The sequence below is a fragment of the Heterodontus francisci genome, chromosome 25 (assembly GCF_036365525.1).
Source record: "Heterodontus francisci isolate sHetFra1 chromosome 25, sHetFra1.hap1, whole genome shotgun sequence".
NCBI lineage: Eukaryota > Metazoa > Chordata > Chondrichthyes > Heterodontiformes > Heterodontidae > Heterodontus > Heterodontus francisci.
In genome coordinates this window covers 65,168,155-65,190,395 of record NC_090395.1, presented here as the reverse complement: position 1 = coordinate 65,190,395, position 22,241 = coordinate 65,168,155, and the positions used below count along the sequence as shown (strand labels likewise).

At 42.9% G+C, this 22,241-nt stretch overlaps 1 protein-coding gene across 3 annotated transcripts in view; it reads right to left on the bottom strand.

Annotated features, from left to right (window-relative positions):
* Window positions 1-22,241, bottom strand: part of LOC137383947 (S-adenosylhomocysteine hydrolase-like protein 1) — a 103,669-nt gene that overhangs the window by 32,922 nt on the left and 48,506 nt on the right. For all 3 annotated transcript variants that reach the window (XM_068057378.1, XM_068057380.1, XM_068057379.1), the window contains exons 2-5: window positions 19,918-20,029; window positions 15,757-15,900; window positions 5,807-5,907; window positions 3,857-3,959 (exon numbers count right to left, since the gene is read on the bottom strand). In XM_068057378.1, the coding sequence (XP_067913479.1) occupies window positions 3,857-3,959; window positions 5,807-5,907; window positions 15,757-15,900; window positions 19,918-20,029 (460 nt within the window). The remainder of the gene's footprint in view (window positions 1-3,856; window positions 3,960-5,806; window positions 5,908-15,756; window positions 15,901-19,917; window positions 20,030-22,241) is intronic.

Here is a 22,241-nt window from a genome sequence, read left to right as displayed (position 1 = left end):
GTGGGAGAAGAAAAGAACTTCGAGGGATTAAATTATTTTTTTCTGCATTACTCATAAATCTCTTTCATCCAGTGCCCTTTAGTCCCTTGGATCGATATCCATCACACTTAAAACAATTACTGGGCAAATGGAGAAGCAAATGCAAATAAATTATTTTATTCCATAAATAAACACAGACACTTAAACCTGATATTCATGAGCTACAGGTCATTAGCTGGTTCAAGAGCATCAGTGGGACAGACAGGACAGGACAACACAACACATGGACTTACTTATAACATTTGCAGGACTGCCCCAGAGCCAAAATACAATTAAATAGGAGCGTGGAAAAACAAATATTGCAGCAATGTTAAATATGTTTTGTGCACCTGCAAGCTCTCTCATTTTGAAGCACAGCAACTTGAAATACAACAATCCTAAACTTAATCCCTTGCTTTTACTGCTTAATTTGCTGAGCAAAGGAAGCTTGGTCAGCAGTCATTTGTCACCAAATCCACAATGATAAAAGCTTTATTTAAATCTACCTCTGTGCAATCGACTATCAACATCTTCCATTTCTATAGTCCATTGTAACTGCTTTGCTTTGAGCTCTAATAACATTAGATCTACATATCAGTGGGTGTACAGGTTTTACTAATTGGACTTCTGAAAAACTTATGCCTGGAATTTTTTTTTAATTTTTAAAAACAATTTAGACCAGGTGTGCAGATATACTTCGACACACATTCCGTATCAACTGGGTTCAGTACATTTTATATTTACTACATTTAATGCCCCACTTTAACCCGCAGGCAAATCAAAATGACAATCCTACGGTATTAAGATACAGAATATCATAGAAATCTTAGGAATTTACAGCACGAAAGGAGACCAATCAGCCCATCCGGTCTAACCCCACTTTCCAGCTCTTGGTCCGTAGCCTTGTAGGTTACAGCACTTCAAGTGCATATCCAAATACTTTTTTATAAAAAGTCATGAGGGTTGCTGCCTCTAGCACTCTTTCAGGCAGTGAGTTCCAGATTCCCACCACCCTCTGAGTAAAAAATATTTCCCTCGAATCCCCTCGAAATCTCCTCATCTTACCCCAAATCTATGCCCCCTAGTTTTCGACCCCTCAACCAAGGGGAATAGGACCTTCCCATACACTCTATCTAGACCCCTCATAATTTTCTGCACTTTAATTAGGTCGCCCCTCAGCTTCCTCTGTTCCAAAGAAACAACCCTAGCCTCTCAAATCTTTCCTCATAACTAAAATTCTCCAGTCCGGGCAACATCCTCCTAAATCTCCTCTGTACCCTCTCTAGTGCAATCACATCCTTCCTATAGTGTGGTGACCAGAACTGCACACAGTACTCCATCTGTGGTCTAACTAGAGTTTTATACAATTCCAGCATAACCACCCAGCTCTTATACTCTATGCCTCTGCTAATAAAGGCAAGTATCCTGTATGCCTTCTTTACCACCTTATCTACTTGTCCTGCTACCCTCAGGGATCTGTAGACATGCACTCCAAAGTCCCTTTGCTCCTCTACACTTCTCAGTATCCTACCATTATGGCATATTTTCTTGCCTTGTTAAACTTCCCAAAATGCATTACCTCACACTTCTCCGACTGAACTCCATTTGCCACTGTTCCACCCAGCTAACCAGTCCATTGATATCTTCCTCAATCACTTACACAATGAAGACAATTTGAGGAGATTTAGTGGTGCCATGCTTCCGTGCTTTCTTTATACTGTCTTGTGCCAATACAAACCTTGTTATATAATAGAGATAATGTTAAATGATTGGCACTAATCATTCTGCTGCTTCGTAATACACAATGCTGCGCTGAATCATTCTATGATTCTTGTTAAAATTTCAAGTCTTGGCCACAATATTATGTTATGTAACTGGAATGAGAAAAAGGCATCAACACATATAGACACTCAACCAATTTCTTACCAGATCTCATCCCCATATACCAGCTCTCCCTCTCCACACTGTCACCGTGACCACCCTCCACCCACCCCTCCCAAAGATTGAGATACTTTCTTCCCTTAAAAAAAAAACTGAATCCACTCCCAGAAGTGGCCTATAAAGGTATATGTAAAATAGCACATTTGCAGGAGTAGCTACAGCAGCTTTTACACTGGAAGGGAACCACATTTGTGACAAAGGATCCTGGAAACACTGATTTCATGCAGCCAGCAGAAAACCCAATGTAAAACTGTTGGAATTCACCGAGACTGGTGGCCAGAAGATCCAACAGTGCAGGCACACAGCTTCAGGTAACCCAGCGAGCCAATAGGTACTATGATCCTAGCTGGAGAAACAGCAGAACGTTTACAACATTATGGTAAACTGCATGGTTTTAGATGCAATAATTCCAGTAGGATTCATGGGTATACTTGAGGGTGCCTTTGCTTTGATTCTTGCCAACCTTCAGTTAAGCTCCCTAGATTTAAAGAAAGTGGGGTATGTCTCTAAGTATGACTTGTTCTATTTCAGATAGCCAGGCAGTGAAGGATAGAACTGGAGCCCAGTCTTTACACAATTATAAGCTTTTAATTGCTGAGACACACACTACAAATATGTATGTCTAAATACAACAACCACACTTTCAGTCTGCTCCCATATATTATAGGAGCAGAAGTGAATCCCCAGTAAAGGCCCACCCCTGAATACAACTAAACACTCAAATAATATACAATTAACATGCCTTTCATAGTAGGCAAACAGAAACTCCAAAGATTGCTTACTCTTACAATTTGATGGATGTTAAGTATGATACTGGGTTTACGGATGTGTCGTATAATTTTTTAAAAATAGAATCGGCTCCATTGATGGTTCAGCAAATTTATCTCCTCTTCTTTGGCCTCCTTGTTTCGAGAGACAATGGGTAAGTGCCTAGAGGTGGTCAGTGGTTTGTGAAGCAGCACCTGGAGTGGCTATAAAGGCCAATTCTAGAGTGACAGACTCTTCCACAGGTGCTGCAGATAAAACTGGTTGTCGGGGCTGTTACACAGTTGGCTCTCTCCTTGCGCTTCTGTCTTTTTTCCTGCCAACTGCTAAGTCTCTTCAACTCACCACTCTTTAGCCCCGCCTTTACGCTGTCCGCTAGCTCTGGCGATCACTGGCAACTGACTCCCATGACTTTTGATCAATGTCACAGGACTTCATGTCGCGTTTGCAGACGCCTTTAAAGCAGAGACATGGACGGCCGGTGGGTCTGATACCAGTGACGAGCTCACTGTACAATGCGTCCTTGGGGATCCTGCCACCTTCCATGCGGCTCACATGGCCAAGCAATCTCAAGCGCCGCTGGCTCAGTAGGATGTATATGCTGGGGATGTTGGCCGCCCCGAGGACTCGAGCAAGATTATCTAATGAGTAGCTAAGTCACACAAACCAAGAATGCAGTTTCAAACCCCAGTCTTTTCCGTGTTCACTAATCTGAGTCAGGACAACAGTTGAGGTGCTATAATTAGTCTCAGCTCCCCTCGATTAGGAAGAAAATGATCCCAATCTAACAATCCCTGCTGTACGTGTAAACATTTTTGGAGGACAGGATTCAGGTTTGGTGAGGATGTCCCCCTGAATAGTTTTCACAATGCATTGTGAAGAGTCACATGAATAATCGTCACCTGGATGAAGTACAGATGGTAACCAGCACTCATGGATCTGTACCCCAGTAATGAGTCAATGCCTTCAGAGAAAAGGGAGAGCAGAAAACTGACAAGTTATAATATATTTGCATTTGGCCTGCAGTCTGTACAGAATAATAAACAGCACACAAGAGTTAATGAAGCCTTTGGCAGTAAATAAATTGAAATACAAAAGTGTGAACTGGTATGTAAATAAAATATGAACATACCTGCCTCAGCAAGAGCAGCTGCAACTTCATTCTGTGTGGAGTAAATATTACACGCTGCCCAGCGACACTGTGCTCCGAGAGCTCCCAGGGTCTCTATGAGGACCTGCAGCAAGCACACAAGGAGGAAGAAGTTAACACATTAATGCCACCACACAAGCTGCTTTTATTCTGCATCTATAGTACGATGACTTACTGAACCTGTTCAGTTTAATTATGCATTAGTGCCGGCCATGCAAGAGCTCACACCCAGAGGCACACCATTCAAGTAAACCCAGCATAAAAAGCACCTGCATCATTAGTTGCATTTCAAAATAAACATGGAGTTAGCCTGAGTATTTCTGGACAGTGCACTGGAGTGAAGATATTTATTATGCAGCCCTTAAAAAAAAAATGCAATTCTCACACAAGTGGCACACTGTGTCTCAAACAAAGCTAATAACTTTTCTATGCAGCTACAGGATCCACTCAGTTATGTTTTAAAATGCACTAAACCAACTGTATGAGACACGTTTGGAACTCTTTTTATGATATTTATGTCCATTCAGCCTGTTGGACCAGTTTCTTTCACAACTTAAGTGTAAGTATCCTATCAAGAGTTCATTGCCTGATGGAAATGAATAAGCACAAAACTGTGAAATTTCTTCCCGGCTCTTTGAAAATAACCCACGAAAACTTCACCCCACCAAATAATATATTCCACACATTTTATTTCTACAGTCCCAACAGCAAAGAGACTTGCATGCTGATCATCTGTGTCTAATGTACTTTTTACTGACAGTAAGCCAGGAAGCACCGGCACCAAATGTCCTCTACTATACTTACACAATGACAACGGATCTTGAAGATACATGAGATAGAGAAATAAAAATCCTGGAATAGGTTTTTTACTTTCCAATTTACTCCACCTTGCACATTAAATAACATCAGCCCCTCCTGCAGTACAATTCTACTGGTATTTTGCTAAAGTAGCTATTCTATACATGTGAACCCAGACAGTGACTGCTGGTAGACTACTTGACCAGCTGATGTTCAACCATGCACTTTTGAGCACAGGTTACTGGATAGCTGGTTACAGGGCAGTAGAAGAGTTCTCGTCTCCCTAGTCTAGTGGATTGAAACTAACCACAACACAACCACTGCAGCACTGCTGATGTCAACAAAGGAAAAAAAAGTTCAAGATTTTTTTTAAAAATTCATTTTTGGAATGTGGGTGTCGATCGCAGAGCCAGTATTTATTGTCCACCCCAAATGCCCTTGAAATAGTGGTGGGCCTTCTTTAATTGACACAGTCTGTGTAATGAAGATGCTCCCACAATGCTGTTAGGTAGGCAGTTCCAAGATTGTGACCCAGTGACAGAGAAGGAATGCTGATATATGTTTAAGTCAGGAAGCTGCGTGACTGGGAGGGGAATTTGGAGACGTTAGTGTTCCATGCGCCAGCTACCCTTAGTGAGTGTCTCAGGTTTTGAGAGGTGCTGCTGTAAAAGCCTTGGCAAGTTGCTGCAATGCATCCTGCAGCCAGTATACATTGCAGTCATGGTATGCAGATGCTGAAGGGAGTGGATGTTTAAGCCAGTAGTTGGGGTGCCAATAAAGCACACTGCTTTGTCCTGGATAGTGTCAAGTGTTGTGGAAGCCACACGCATCCAGGGAACCTTTGACATGTGCTTTGCAGGTGGTAGAGAGGTTTTGGAGAGACAAGTACTGATACACTCACTGCAGAATACACAACATCTGAGCTGCTCTAGTAGCCACCGCATTTAAGCAGCTGGTCCTTTTCATTTTGTCAGTGATGATGTCCGGGTCTGTATGATTTTATGTTACACTAAGCAATGGCTTTACCCACCGCACAAATGAGAGAAGCCGAGAGACAAGTTTAAGACGTCTAATAGCAAACTGACCATTTTAAGTCACTGATAGCTACCCAAACTTACTGTACCAGTCGCTTACCGCAGTTTGGGCAGTGATGTGGGTACAGCCCACAATTTTGGCTCCAGCTAGTGGTTTTTCACCCTGTGCTCGTTTTCGAAGAGCAACAAGAGCTGACATTTCTAGAAAGAAATAATTAACAAGGCAAAACAGATTATCAATGAATCAATACAACTACGAACATCCCTTCAATTCAAAGAGAATTTGCTAAGCCCACACTTTATTAAATCACAAAGAATGACCATGGCCCAATGCATTGGTGCATTAGAGCACTGCTAGAAAATGGGAATCGAGAATCATTTTCAGCCAAGTACCCAGGAGAGCAAAAAAAGAAAATGGAGATAGCGACTTAACCTGCAGTACAACCAAGATGGGAGAAAGTTTTTTTTTTCCAGTGTGGCAGGGGGAAGGTAGAAAAAGGAAAGGGAACCTCAGCCAACAAGTCCCACAATGATTCATTACTCTTAATATCAATGCCTTTTGATTCTATCAACTATTGCTATTTAATGATAAGTTTAGGGTTCCCATTTCTCTTGTTTCAGATAGGACAGTCCTGCTTTTGAGTGGGCTACCTGTGTGCCTCCAAAGTGTAAACTGCAGACCAGAAGTCTAATGTTTAAAAAGCAAACTCTGCTTCCCTTCCCATACTTCTCTGTCTTATAGTTATTGATGTTTACAATGAATTTCCCAGGTCAGTACAGAAAACATAAAAATTTGGGTGTTCATAAACTTGCCTTGTCCCCCTTCCGTTCCTCATCCCATTTTAGACTTGGAAGAAATCAAAAGGAATTTTCATTTACCTAGGGTAGAATTTTATGCTCTTCTCCCATGGTGGGTTGGTGGCAGGGAGTGCATAAAAGCGGGTGGGAAGGTGGCCGGGTGGGGGGGGGCCTCGCCATTATTCCACCTCGGCCAAAATTTAGTCCGGGGCATGAACAGCCTTCGTATCCCGCTGCCAATTGAGGCCCTTAACTGAACAATTAACCCCTAATTAAGGGCCTCTTCCCACCGCAGCCACAATTATCCGTGCACCGGGCAGCACTATCGCCGCACGGGAAGCATAGCACAAGAAACTGTGCGGGCTGCTTCCAGGCTGTGCGGGTGGGCGGGCCTCAAAGGCACTTGGTGCCTGCATGAGGGACCCGTCATCTGGAAGAGAGGGCCACCCCCCGCCCCCCTCTTGCTGCCAACCCACTCCTCCCCTCCCCCGTGACCGCCACCCCACAAGACTCCTCCCACCCTGACCTATCTTAAGCCTGGTTCCAGCGTCACTCCATGGTATCTGGTTGCTGCAGCTGCCTTCGAATGGCCAGCAGCTCTGGAAGGCTGGGACTTCCAGCAACAGGGTCCTAAATCCTAAGGAAGGCCCACCGCTGTCCAGTTAAGTGGCTGATTGGCAATGAATTCGGCGGGCCTTCCGTACAAAAGGATCGCTGCGCCTGATTCCCCCAATGTCGAGACCTCCACCACCAGCATAAAATTTCACCCCAAGTGTCTTTTCTATTCTCAGGATATCTCAATACTCTTCACTGCCAATTAATTACTTTTGAAGTGTAGTCGCAGTAGATACATAGGAAACATAGCAGCCAAATTGTTCACAGCAAGTTTTCACAATTAGCAAGTGAGATAAATGACCAGCTAATGTATTTTGGCAGTGTCGGTTAACGGATACATTTACAGCCAGGGCAGTAGAATTTCTTGCTCCTCTTCAAATAGTGCTGTGGGATTTTATGTCCAACTGAACTATCAGACACGGCCATATTTTAAAGACCCATCCAAAAGACAGTGGGGGCAATTTTCCCCAGATACTTTAGGCATTAAGGAACCTCCAAGATGAGATCTTAAGCTGAGATACTGGTTTAAGTCCTCATTTAGCGTAATATCCATCTTTATAGAGCAGTTGAAGCTTATGCTAGAAAAGGCCATCCAGAGGATCATTAAAAAGCTGACTGCCACTTAAACCACCCGCTAGCATTCATTCAGGAAGCTGCACGGCCTTTTGGTGGGTAGTACTTGAACTAACAGCAATCAGCTGTTTCGGAGCAAACTAGTCACGCAGAGGATTTCAAGTGCTACTTAAAGGTATTTCACCTTTTACTGTTCACTTGCTGGTTTGTAGAGGACTTCTGAAACACATCAGGAGACTTTGAGACACTTTGTCAAAGCTTCACCAACACTCTATCAACATTTATTCCAGAAATTCTCTGAAGACTTTGCCTAAATAGAGTAAGTGCTGTACTACTCTACCTCATTGGACACCTTACAGGAGTCACCAGTATAAAGGGAGTGCTTTGTCACTGCCATCTTGCAAGAGTCATTGGTCTGTAAGAGGAATGGGAGGAGGCCATCAAGCACCTATCTATTGTAATCCCATTTTCTAGCACTTGGCCCGTAGCCTTGTATGCTATGGCGTTTCAAGTGCTCATCTGAATACTTCTTAAATGTTGTGAGGGTTCTTGCCTCTACCACCCCTTCAGGCAGTGTATTCCAGATTCCAACCACCCTCTGAGTGAAACAATGTTTCCTCAAATCCCCTCTAAACCTCCTGCCCCTTACCTTAAATCTATGACCCCTGGTTATTGACCACTCCACTAAGGGAAAAAGTTTCTTCCTATCTACCCTATCTATGCCCCTCATAATTTTGTATACCTCAATCAGGTCCCCCTTCAGACTTCTCTGCCCTAAGGAAAACAACCCTAGCCTATTCAGTCTCTCTTCATAGCTGAAATGCTCCAGCCCAGGCAACATGCTGGTGAATCTCCTCTGCCCCCTCTCCAGTGCAAGCACATACTTCCTATAGTGTGGTGACCAGAACTGTACACAGTACTCCAGCTGTGGCCTAACTAATGTTCTATACATCTCCATCATAACCTCCCTGCTCTATATTCTATACCTCGGCTAATAAAGGCAAGTATCCCCTATGCCTTCCTAACCACCTTATTTACCTGTGCTGCTGCTTTCAGTGATCTATGGACAAGTACACCAAGGTCCCTCTGACCCCCTGTACTTCCTAGGGTCCTACCATCCATTGTATATTCCCTTGCCTTGTTAGTCCTCCTAAAATGCATCACCTCACACTTCTCAGGATTAAACTCCATCTGCCACTGCTTTACCCATCTTACCAGCCCATCTATATCATCTAGTAATCTAAGGCTTTCCTCACCATTTACAACACCACCAATTTTCATGTCATCTGCAAACTTACTGATCTTACCTCCTATATTCATGTCTAAATCATTAATGTACACTTCAAACAGCAAGGGTCCCAACACCGATCCCTGTGGTACACCAGTGGTCACAGGCTTTCAATCGCAAAAACAACCCTCGACCATTACCCTCTGCCTCCTGCCACTAAGCCAATTTTGGATCCAATTTGCCAAATTGCCCTGGATCCCATGGGCTCTTACCTTCTTGACCAATCTCCCATGCGGGACCTTATCAAAAGCCTTACTGAAGTCCATGTAGACGACATCAACTGCGTTACCCTCATCTACACACAACTAATTCAACCAAATTTGTTCGACATGATCTCCCCCAGACAAAGCCATGCTGACTATCCTTGACTAATCCCTGCCCCTCCAACTGCAGATTAATCTTGTCCCTCAGAATTTTTTCCAATAGTTTCCCTACCACTGATGTTCAACTCACTGGCCTGTAATTACCTGGTTTATCCCTGCGACCCTTCTTGAATAATGGTACCACATTTGCTGTCTTCCAGTCCTCTGGCACCTCTCCTTTGGCCAGAGAGGATTTGAATATTTGTGTCAGAGCCCCTGCTATCTCCTCCCTTGCCTCACTTAGCAGCTTGGGATACATCTCATCTGAGCCTGGGGATTTATCCACTTTTAAGCCTGCTAAAACTGCTAATACCTCCCCCTTTTCAATGCTAATTTGTTCACATATATCATAATTCCCCTCCTCGATATCTACACCTACATCGTCCTTCTCCATAGTGAACACAGATGAAAAGTAATCATTCAAAACCTCACCTATGTCCTCCGGCTCCACACACACATTGCCACTTTGGTCCCTAATGGGCCCTACTCTTTCCTTGGTTATTCTCTTGCCCTTAATATACTAATAAAACGCCTTGGGATTTTCCTTCATCTTGCCTGCCGGTGTTTTTTCATGTACCCTCTTTGCTCTCTAATTATTTTTTTAAGCACCTCCCCCCCACACTTTCTCTACTCCGAGGGCCTCCGCATTTTTCATCCCTCTGAATCTGCCAAAGGCTTTTTTCCCCTTAGCCAATCCTCTATATCCCTTGACATCCAGGGTTCCCTGGACTTGTTGGTCCTACCCTTCACCTTTATGGGAACACGTTGGCCCTGAACTCTCACTATTTCCTTTTGAATGGCTCCCACTGGTCTGATGGAGACTTTCCTACAAGTAGCTGATACGAGTCCACTTTGGCCAGATCCTGTTTCATCATAATGAAATCGACCTTCCCCCAATTCAGTACCTTTATTTCCGGTCCATCTTTGTCCTTTTCCATAACTACCTTAAATCTTACAGAGTTATGGTCACTATCCCCAAAATGCTCCCCCACTGACACTTCTACCATTTGTCCGGCTTCATTCCAAAAAGCAAAAAGCGGTGGAGTTGCATTGCTGGTTAAAGAGGAAATTAACGCAATAGTGAGGAAAGATATTAGCTCTGATGATGTGGAATTTGCATGGGTAGAGCTGAGAAACACTAAGCGGCAAAAAACGTTAGTGGGGGCTGTATATAGACCCCCAAACTGTAGTGGTGATGTTGGGAATGGCATTAAACAGCAAATTAGAGATGCAAGTGATAAAGGAACATCTGTAATTAGGGGTGACTTTAATCTGCCTATAGATTGGGCAAATCAAATTAGTCACAATACTGTAGAGCAGGAATTTTTGGAGTGTATACGGGATGGTTTTCTGGACCAATACGTTGAGGAACCAACAAGAGACCAGGCCATCCTAGACTGGGTATTGTGTAATGAGAGAGGGATAATTGACAATCTAGTGGTGCGAGACCCCTTGGGGAACAGTGACCACAATATGCTAGAATTCTTCATCAAGATGGAGAGTGGCGTAGTTGATTCTGAGACAAGGATCCTGAATCTTAGTAAAGGAAACTACAAGGGTATGAGGCGAGAGTTGGCGATGACAGATTGGGAAACGTTACTTAAAAGGGATGATGGCGGATAGGCAATGGCAAACATTTAAAGAGCGCATGGATGAACTGCAACAATTGTTTATCCCTGATTGGCGCAAAAGTAAAACGGAAAAGGTAGCCAAACTATGCCTTACAAGGGAAATTAGAGGTAGCGTTAGATCCAAGGAAGAGGCATATAAACTTGCCAGGAAAAACAACAGACCTGAGGATTGGGAGCAGTTTAGAATTCAGCAAAGGAGGACCAAGGGATTGATTAAGAAGGGGAAAATAGAGTACGAGACAAGCTTGCGGGGAACATAAAAACTGACTGTAAAAGTTTCTATAGGTATGTGAAGAGAAAAAGATTGGTGAAGACAAATGTAGGTCCCTTACAGTCAGAAACAGGGGAATTTATTATGGGGAATAAAGAAATGGCTGACCAACTAAATGCATACTTTGCTTCTGTCTTCACAAAGGAGGACACAAATATCATACCAGAAATGTTGGGGAACACAGGGTTTAGTGAGAGGGAGGAACTGAAGGAAATCAGTATTAGTAGAGAAATGATGTTGGGGAAATTGATGGGATTGAAGACCGATAAATCCCCAGGCCTGATGGTATGCATCCCAGAGTACTTAAGGAAGTGGCCCTAGAAATAGTGGATGCATTGGTGGTCGTCTTCCAAGATTCTGTAGATGCTGGAACAGTTCCTACAGATTGGAGGGTAGCTAACGTAACTCCACTATTTAAAAAGGGAGGTTGAGTAAAAGCAAGGAATTATAGACCAGTCAGCCTGACGTTGGTAGTGGGGAAAATTCTAGAGTCCATTATCAAAGATTTTATAGCAGAGGACTTGGAGAATAGTGGTAGAATCGGACAGAGTCAGCATGGATTTACGAAAGGTGAATCATGTTTGACAAATCTACTAGAATTCTTTGAGGATGTAACTAGTAGAGTTGATGAGGGGGAGCCAGTGGATGTGGTTTATTTGGACTTACAGAAGGCTTTTGACAAAGTCCGACATAAGAGATTAGCATGTAAAATTAAAGCGCATGGGATTGGGGGTAGTGTATTGTGATGGATAGAAAATTGGCTGGCGGACAGGAAACAAAGAGTAGGGATAAATGGGTCTTTTTCCGAATGGCAGGCAGTGACTAGTGGGGTACCGCAGGGATCGGTGCTCGGACCCCAGCTATTCACAATATACATTAATGATTTAGATGAGGGAACTAAATGTAATATCTCCAAATTTGCAGATGACACAAAACTGGGTGGGAGGGCGAGTTGTGAGGAGGATGCAGAGAGGCTTCAGGGTAATTTGGACAAGTTGAGTGAGTGGGCTAATGCATGGCAGATGCAGTATAATGTGGATAAATGTGAGGTTATCCACTTTGGTCGCAAAAACAGGAAGGCAGATTATCTGAATGGCTATAAACCGAGAGAGGGGAATATGCAGCGAGACCTGGGTGTTCTCATACACCAGTTGTTGAAAGTAAGTGGGCAGATGCAACAGGCGGTAAAAAAGGTAAATGGTTTCTTGGCCTTCATAGCGAGAGGATTCGAGTACAGAAGCAGTGATGTCTTGCTGCAATTATACAGGGCCTTGGTGAGGCCACACCTGGAATATTGTGTGCAGTTTTGGTCTCCTTATCTGAGGAAGGATGCTCTTGCTATAGAGGGAGTGCAGCGAAGGTTTACAAGACTGATTCCTGGGATGGCGGGACTGACATACGAGGAGAGATTGAGTTGGTTCGGATTATATTCGCTGGAGTTCAGAAGAGTGAGGGGGGATCTCATAGAAACCTATAAAATTCTAACAGGACTTGACAGGGTAGATGCAGGAAGGATGTTCCCGAAGGTGGGGGAGTCCAGAACCAGGGGTCATAGTCTAAGGATACGGGGTAAACCTTTCAGGACTAAGATGAGGAGAAATTTCTTCACCCAGAGAGTGTGAGCCTGTGGAATTCGCTACCACAGAAAGAAGTTGACGCCAAAACAGTGAATGTTTTCAAAAAGGAGTTAGATATAGCTCTTGGGTCTAAAGGGATCAAAGGGCATGGGGCGAAAGCCGGAACAGGCTACTGAGTTGGATGATCAGCCATGATCATATTGAATGGCACAGCAGGCTCGAAGGGCCAAATGGCCGACTCCTGCTCCTATTTTCTATGTTTCTATTCCCTAAGATTAGGTCCAGTACCACCCCTTCTCTTGTAGGACTTTCTACGTGCTGGCTCAAAAAGCTCACCTGGATGCACTTTAAGAATTCCATCCCCTTTAAGCCTTTTGCACTAAGACTATCCCAGTTAATATTGCGGAAGTTGAAATCCCCTATTATTACTCTATTATTTTTATACCTCTCTGAGATTTGCCTACATATCTGCTCCTCTATCTCTCCCTGACTGTTTGGAGGCCTGTAGTACACTCACAGCAAAATGATTGCCCCCTTTTTGTTTTCAAGTTCTACGCATATGGCCAGATTTGAGGAACCATCTAAGATATCATCCCTCCTTACTGCAGTAATTGACTCCTTGAGCCATCTCCTCTTTTACAACCCCCGCCCGCCCCCCCCCCCGTCAATCCTGAAGATTCTATACCCTGGAATACTGAGCTGCCAGTCCTGCCCTTCCCTCAACCATGTCTCTCTGATAATAATAATATCATATTCCCATGTGTTAATCAACGCCCTCAATTCATCTGCCTTATTTGTAAGACTCCTTGCGTTAAAATAGATGCAATCCAGCCTTGCATTAATCGCTCGTGCCTTAACAGATCTATATTTGCTCTGCCTTTCAGACTGACTTAGTTTCTATTATATGTACCTCCACACTGTATCCCATCCCCCTGCCAAATTAGTTTAAATCCCGCACCCCCCCACCCACAACAGTAGGTGGACTCCTTCCCCCACTGCGGGTACAGGACATCCCTCCTCTGGACCTCCTCCAATAGTACCTCTATCTGGAAACCTGTGCACTCTTTCACTTTGTCCAAGCCATCCAGAAATATGCGTGTCAGCCAGCACACTCCAACCACACCTTCAGTGGAAGTGGGTGCGTGGAGCCGACATACAATGCTGCATGAAAATTGCATCTAATCAGCACTTGTGTGCTAAACTTGCAGTTGTCTGCTTAGCACCTCCAGGTGGTTCAAATCATGGTAATCAGCAATTAGACCCAAAACTGCATGTTAGAACCAGACTTTCAAACAGGCATGCCTTATTAGCACAGCACCCATTTACACCTTTCCACTAAAATAACCCCAGCAACTCTGACAATGCAGCACTCCTTCAGTATTGCATTGAAGTGTCAGCCTAGATTATGTACAAGTTTTACAGTGGGGGTTGACTCCATGACCTTTAACTCAAAAGGCAGCAACTTGCAGTAATTCATTCCCAGAGATAATGCCTTAGTATGATGATGCAATGAAAAGTTGAACTGAACTCTACCACCAAAACGCAATGCATTGGTGTGATCCTGTGGGAAATGAAAAACATTTTGAAGCTTAAAATGATTAAGCCCTTTGAAGTCACGCAGTAACCAGCAAGTGTACTGATGTCTTTGATATGAAATACTGCTTGGTTACAAAAGGCCATAGTGTCATTGTTGTACAAACAGTCCCAGATTTTGCAGTTTCAGCACACCACAAGTGTTTCTTAGGACTCGCATTTTTATGGGAGCATCCATACATTTCCAAATGTGAGATTAATTTTCAATTTCTTCTACTCTCCCTAAATTAGTAAATGAATGTATCTATGAAGTTTAAGGTTAAAAATATTCCACAGGTCAGTGGCCAATTACTTTTCCATGATGTTAAGCAAAGATCGACACCCACTCTGATGGAAACACACTGCTGTCCCTCTCTCAGGTCTAATTTAAAACATCTTTTTGTGGGAGATCTCCATGCTCTGGGCTTTCCTAACTGAGGCCAGCACGGTTGAAGCAACTATGGAAAATAGTAAAAAAAGCAATTATGCCCAAGATCAAATGTGTCTTTTTAAGCATTAATACTTTTAACAAGTTCACATAATTCTAGCAGAGTAACAGAATAAACAGAGATAAGTAAATTTAGTAAATTTTCTTGACACCATTAATTAGCACTAATGGTGGTACTCTGCACGTCTTTGGAGATTGTCTCACTAGAGAACATCTGTGAGCTGCTTGTACTCAAATTTTCAGTGAGATCTTTGCTAACTAATAGCTCCTTTTGTATTATTTCTCACCAACAGCAACACTGACTTCAATGGAAATGCTGCCATGTATGAGACTCCAACAGTTGTGCCATTACAAGCGAGTGCAAACACTGGCATCACCAGCCCAATTAAAGATGCTCTCATGAGATGGGCATGTGACAGGGTGTCAGCCAGTCACCTTTTCAGCACATCATCTGAAAGGGAAAGCTCTCAATTTCATTTGAGCCCTGAGCAACAATCGTTCAAACTTCTATGGATCAGCAACAAGGCAGAAGCTGTAGTCCAATAGGAATATTGATTCTGCTTTTACTGCAACAAGGCATTTAGGACACAGGCGAAGTGCAATATCAGAGGGAAATTACCTGTAGGGTTCAGCCTGCTGGCTGTTATTACTTTACAGCATCAGTGTTCTGCATCTCACAAAGGTGAGAGGGCTTCTGAAAGAGGGAGAAGGGACAGAGAGAGAGCAAGAGAAAACAATACAGATCTTCTGATCCTGCATAACAACTTCATATTTTACTGAAACCTATCCAAATATTACCAAAGGACTTCAAGCAACCTCTATAATCATGATTCAGTTTACTTATTACATTGAGAGATAAGATTTCTAAAAGGGTAATCTGCTGCTGCACCCAGTAAAATCTCTGCCCTAACATACCTTGCTCAGCAATTTCAATCTCCCTGCGTCCAAACTCTGCCTGCTTGATGTTCTTTACACAGAAGTCACTACTGTTCTTTGAGTTGGTTTGCTGCTTGTCTCTTGGGGAGGTCTCATCATCAGAACTGTCTGTATAGGATGCAGCTAAAGGAAGAAAGGCAATGCACAAACAATAATGTCACTGGTAAACATGCAATGCACAGAGTGTAATATGAGTCAACAGCATGTAAATACAAAAGCAGTAGAAACAGGATATGAAGGGATCATTAACATACATGCAATAATGTTGGACTGCAGCACCTCACAGACAAATATCGCGTATTCGACAATGTACTCCATTATGGAAAACTGTGTTCAAACCAGAGCTTTTACTGACATTCTAACTATCCCAAACTGTGTGAAGAATTCAGTTAGGTTAAATCCTGCATTTTTTTGCAGGGTTGGAAAAGGACGCAGGAAGGAGATATCCATACTCACGTCCCGAAACAAATCACTACACCTAGTCATTAAATACTGAGACATTGATGTCTGCAACCGTCCCATCCTATCCTCCCTACTGGAGGAGTACAACAGACACAGGGACACAAACAAGGGGGATATGTGAAATATAAGTGTTTTCATTCAGATCTCTCAGTCTTCTCATGAGCAAATTGCTTGAAAAGAAATGCCTGCTGGCAAGTGGCTCACCTCATAATTAGACTGAGCCGGACAACAGCAGGAAAATACATCAGGGATACCACAACAAGGAAAGCAGGAAGGGTGGGTGGCGGTGGCGGTGGGGTGGGGGGGGGCAGTCTGAGGGAACAGACTCCCTGACTAGTCGGGACAACTGTAGAAACTAGAAGGCAGGAAACATGGCCAAAGATTATTACATGACATTGCGGGAGCTAGAAACTTGGCTTATATTGAAATGTTTCCTAAATTAGAGGAAAATGTCTTGCTCAAGCCATAGACAGACACAGAATACATGCAGTATCTGCACAGTGTATTAGAATTAGAATTTAGAAATAGAATATTACAGCGCAGTACAGGCCCTTCGGCCCTCGATGTTGCGCCGACCTGTGAAACCATCTGACCTACACTATTCCATTTTCATCCATATGTCTATCCAATGACCACTTAAATGCCCTTAAAGTTGGCGAGTCTACTACTGCTGCAGGCAGGGCGTTCCACGCCCCTACTACTCTCTGAGTAAAGAAACTACCTCTAACATCTGTCCTATATCTATCACCCCTCAACTTAAAGCTATGTCCCCTCGTGTTTGCCATCACCATCCGAGGAAAAAGACTCTCACTAGCCACCCTATCTAACCCTCTGATTATCTTATATGTCTCTATTAAGTCACCTCTCCTCCTCCTTCGCTCCAACGAAAACAACCTCAAGTCCCTCAGCCTTTCCTCCATACCAGGCAACATCCTAGTAAATCTCCTCTGCACCCTTTCCAAAGCTTCCACATCCTTCCTATAATGCGGTGACCAGAACTGCACGCAATACTCCAGGTGCGGTCTCACCAGAGTTTTGTACAGCTGCAGCATGACCTCGTGGCTCCGAAACTCGATCCCCCTACTAATAAAAGCTAACACACCATATTCCTTCTTAACAGCCCTATTAACCTGGGTAGCAACCTTCAGGGATTAATGTACCAGGACACCAAGATCTCTCTGTTCATCTACACTACAAAGAATCTTCCCATTAGCCCAGTACTCTGCATTCCTGTTACTCCTTCCAAAGTGAATCACCTCACACTTTTCCGCATTAAACTCCATTTGCCATCTCTCAGCCCAGCTCTGCAGCCTATCTATGTCCCTCTGTACCCTACAACATCCTTTGGCACTATCCACAACTCCACCGACCTTAGTGTCATCCGCAAATTTACTAACCCACCCTTCTACACCCTCTTCCAGGTCATTTATAAAAATGACAAACAGCAGTGGCCCCAAAACAGATCCTTGCGGTTTCTTTTTTCTTTTTTTCTTTTGGGCCTCCTTATCTCGAGAGACAATGGATACGCGCCTGGAGGTGGTCAGTGGTTTGTGAAGCAGATCCTTGCGGTACACCACTAGTAACTAAAGTCCAGGATGAACATTTGCCATCAATCACCACCCTCTGTCTTCTTTCAGCTAGCCAATTTCTGATCCAAAGCTCTAAATCACCTTCAACCCCATACTTCCGTATTTTCTGCAATAGCCTACCGTGGGGAACCTTATCAAACGCCTTACTGAAATCCATATACACCACATCCACTGCTTTACCCTCATCCACCTGCTTGGTCACCTTCTCGAAAAACTCAATAAGGTTTGTGAGGCACGACCTACCCTTCACAAAACCGTGCTGACTATCGCTAATGAACTTATTCTTCTCTAGATGATTATAAATCCTGTCTCTTATAACCTTTTCCAACATTTTACCCACAACCGAAGTAAGGTTCACAGGTCTATAATTACCAGGGCTGTCTCTACTCCCCTTCTTGAACAAGGGGACAACATTTGCTATCTTCCAGTCTTCCGGCACTATTCCTGTCGACAATGACGACATAAAGATCAAGGACAAAGGCTCAGCAATCTCCTCCCTAGCTTCCCAGAGAATCCTAGGATAAATCCCATCTGGCCCAGGGGACTTATCTATTTTCACACTTTCCAAAATTGCTAACACCTCCTCCTTGCGAACCTCAATCCCATCTAGCCTAGTAGTCTGAATCTCAGTATTCTCCTCGACAACATTTTCTTTCTCTACTGTAAATACTGACGAAAAATATTCATTTAACGCTTCCCCTATCTCCTCTGATTCCACACACAACTTCCCACTACTATCCTTGATTGGCCCTAATCTAACTCTAGTCATTCTTTTATTCCTGATATACCTATAGAAAGCCTTAGGGTTTTCCCTGATCCTATCCGCCAATGACTTCTCGTGTCCTCTCCTTGCTCTTCTTAGCTCTCCCTTTCGATCCTTCCTGGCTAGCTTGTAACTCTCAAGCGCCCTAACTGAGCCTTCACGTCTCATCCTAACATAAGCCTTCTTCTTCCTCTTAACAAGCGCTTCAACTTCTTTAGTAAACCACGGCTCCCTCGCTCGACAACTTCCTCCCTGCCTGACAGGTACATACTTATCAAATAGGACAACAACATTACAACTTAAAAAGTAAACAGTAATACAGCATTAGAGGTCAAATGGAGAAAGAGAGCAAGAGTGTGAAAGAGAAAAAGAGAGAAGAGAGAAAGAAAATGAGAGAGAGAAAAAAGAAATTGAAAGAATGAACAAAATAAAACCAAATCAGACTACTTTCTCTTTGACCTTAGGAGAGGGGGGTGAGCAGGCAACAGAAAACAGAAATATGTGACCATTTCAGTGCATATATTAGATGCTTTATTGTACATAGAGCAACATACATCAATAATAAACATTTATTGTCTTTCACAGTATAATGATGCAAAACAGTTCAAGTAATGAACTACATTCTGTAGTGTAGTGATTGTTACCCTGCTGAATAAATAGAAATTGGTTACAGCCAGCCAATTGCGTCCATAGCTGAGGATCAGCACTTCAGAACATAGTTTCATGAGAAAGTGAACCGCCAAGTTGTGAGGCCACACAAGCGCAGTTGCTTTAAAATACTGAATTCAGCAGAGTATGAGGCACGTTATATTGGGACAGTAATTTACAACCTTGAACCACTTGGCATGACATGAGCCAAAACTGAAATCAGTTGGAAATTCACATACAATCCAACCGGTCCAATGCAACAGATGATGTCCGGACGTCATATTGCCTCAGGATGGTCTAATTTCTCCAAGTCACCCCCAGGTCCAATACTCAAAGGGTGACTAAAACCAATTAGGTTTTTTTGGCCATATTTTAAGTACCAAGCCTTAAGGTATGTTTCTTTATTCTCTGGAGGTTTCCAAAATTACAGGTCTTATTTCCACTAAAACTGAACTTTAATAAATTGGCAAGATACTAGCTAGGTTTTTAACCCTAGAAAACCTTAGGCAAGTGGACATGAAGAGTTCTTTGAAAGAACTGTAAGTATCCACAAACTACACGCCCAACTTTTACCTACAAACTGTTAATTTATCCTCAAAGTGTTTCCAAGTACAACATTCGTCACACAGAAATAAAGAGAAAGACCAAGGTAAATAAAGGAAATGTTTGAGTTACTACCTGAGCTGTAGCTGTCTGTGGAAGACTGAGAAATGGAACGTGACAGAGACCTTCGGCCAGTCTTGGTGGGGAATCTGCTGAACTCCTGCTTCTCATCTGCAAACTGGATTTGCTGCAAACACAAAGCATCCATATAAAGAGAAAAGAACTTAAACAGTTCACACAAGGCAAGCTTAGCCACTACAGTTTTTGCAATAGATATGTCAAAGTTGGTCAGTGCAGTAGAGTGAAAAGGATAAAGAGATAATTCACCCACCCTTCCAGGGCTTGCAATCTCTGTGAGACTGCATGAAAGTGCTGAATGCCAGATAAAAAGGCAGAGAAAACAAAAAGGGGCACAATTTTCACACCTGGGAAATGGTATACTAAGCAGAAATAGATCAGTGCTGGAACCTCCCTCTCTGCCCCAATATGCATCTTAGCATCCCACTATATAGAGGTAACTCAGAGGCCAGCTGCTTGCCAATAAGAAGGAAGCCATAATAAAACGAAGCTGGAAAACACATTACTAGAGACATCCCAACAAATTCACTTATTAAAAAATCATATTATATCAGTCCTGACTAACAGTGATTGACTTTGATCTGTGTGTAACATTTTCAAACTCATTGTCGAGGTATCTTTCCTGCTGGATTGGACTTTTAAAGGTTGGAGCAAATATCATTTTTTTTTTAAATTTGTTTTGTGATTGTCAAAACTTGCAAATATTGCATAATTTCTAACAAGCCTGAATGTAGAGTTCTTCCTGCACCACTATAAGGTACATACAATGCAATTATACAGTACAGCCCTACCAGTTTATTGACAACTCGCTTAATTGTCATTCCTGTTTTCACGCAAACATTTCTAAAGTGTTTTTCTCATATACTTAGTGCTTTCCCAAAAAGTTCATTTTATTGTAATTCCATTTATTGCAATTCCCACTTACATGCAAGTGCTGTGTGCAGCAATCTCGCTTTAACAAGACTTGTCACCTTTGAACCTGAAGTTTTCATCTATCAATCTGATTGGGTTCAGTGGCCATCTTGTAATAATTCTTTGCTGTTACTCGTGAGATATCAGCATTCGTCACTTTATTAATGAAGCAATTCTGTATTCACCCTTGCTGTAAGTTGCTGTATTAAATTCAAGCAAATTAAGGTTGTTGTGCACCAGACCAGCCTTGATATTTTGTTGCTGTTGTTCCTTCCTGCTTAATCCCAATTCACAACTTTGTCCTGAGCAGTTGCAATTAAGTGAGTTTCACTGTATTTAAAATAGTTATGGCTATGGATAAAAGAAAAAAAACTCCTTTAACAAGGGGCAACATCAAAAATGAAGGCTTATATCCTGTCAGGACTTCACAGTGTCACTTTAATAATTTACCACAGTTTGCTTGCTAGTCCAAATTTTCCATAGCAAGGTATGGCCCATTTAAAATCTTAAACAGAAAACACAGAGAAAACACTATACTGAATATCTATTCAGACAATGTATGTGATGCCTATTTATAGCCATACATGGTGTTTTCATAGCATCATAGAAAGTTTACAGCACAGAAAGAGGCTACATGGCCCATCATGTCTGAGCCGGCCGGAAAAAAGAAGCCACCCAGCCTAATCCCACTTTCCAGCATTTGGTCTGTAGCCCTGCAGGTTGCGGCACTTCAGGTGTACATCCAGGCACCTTTGAAATGAGAAGGCATTTTCTGCCTCTACTATCCTTTCAGGCAGTGAGTTTCAGACCCCCGTCACCCTCTGGGTGAAAAAACGTTTTCCTCACCTCCCCTCTAATCACTTTAAATCTATGCCTCTTAGTCACGGACACTTCTGCTAAAGTAATCAGGCCCTTCCCATCCACTCTATCCAGGCACCTTACAATTTTGTACATCTCAATCAAATCTTCCCTCAGCCTCTTCTGTTCCAAGGAGAACAACCTCAGCCTTTCCAATCTTTCCTCATAGCTGCATTTTTCCAGTCCAGGCAACATCCTATTAAATCTCCTCTGTACCCTCATGAGTGAAATTACATGCTTTCTGTAATGAGGTGACCAGAACTGCACACAGTAATCAAGTTGTGACCTAACTAAAGTTTTATATAGTTCCAGCGTAATCTCCCTACTCTTATATTCTATTCCTTGGCTAATAAAGGAAAGGGTTGCATATGCCTTCTTAACCACCTGTCCTGCTACCTTCAGGGATCCATGGACATACATTCCAAGGTCCCTCACTCCATCTACACCTCTCAGTATCCTCCCATTTATTGTGCATTCCTTTGCCTTGTTTGACCTTCCCAAATACATTACCTCACACTTCTCTGGGTTAAATTCCATTTACCACTTTTCTG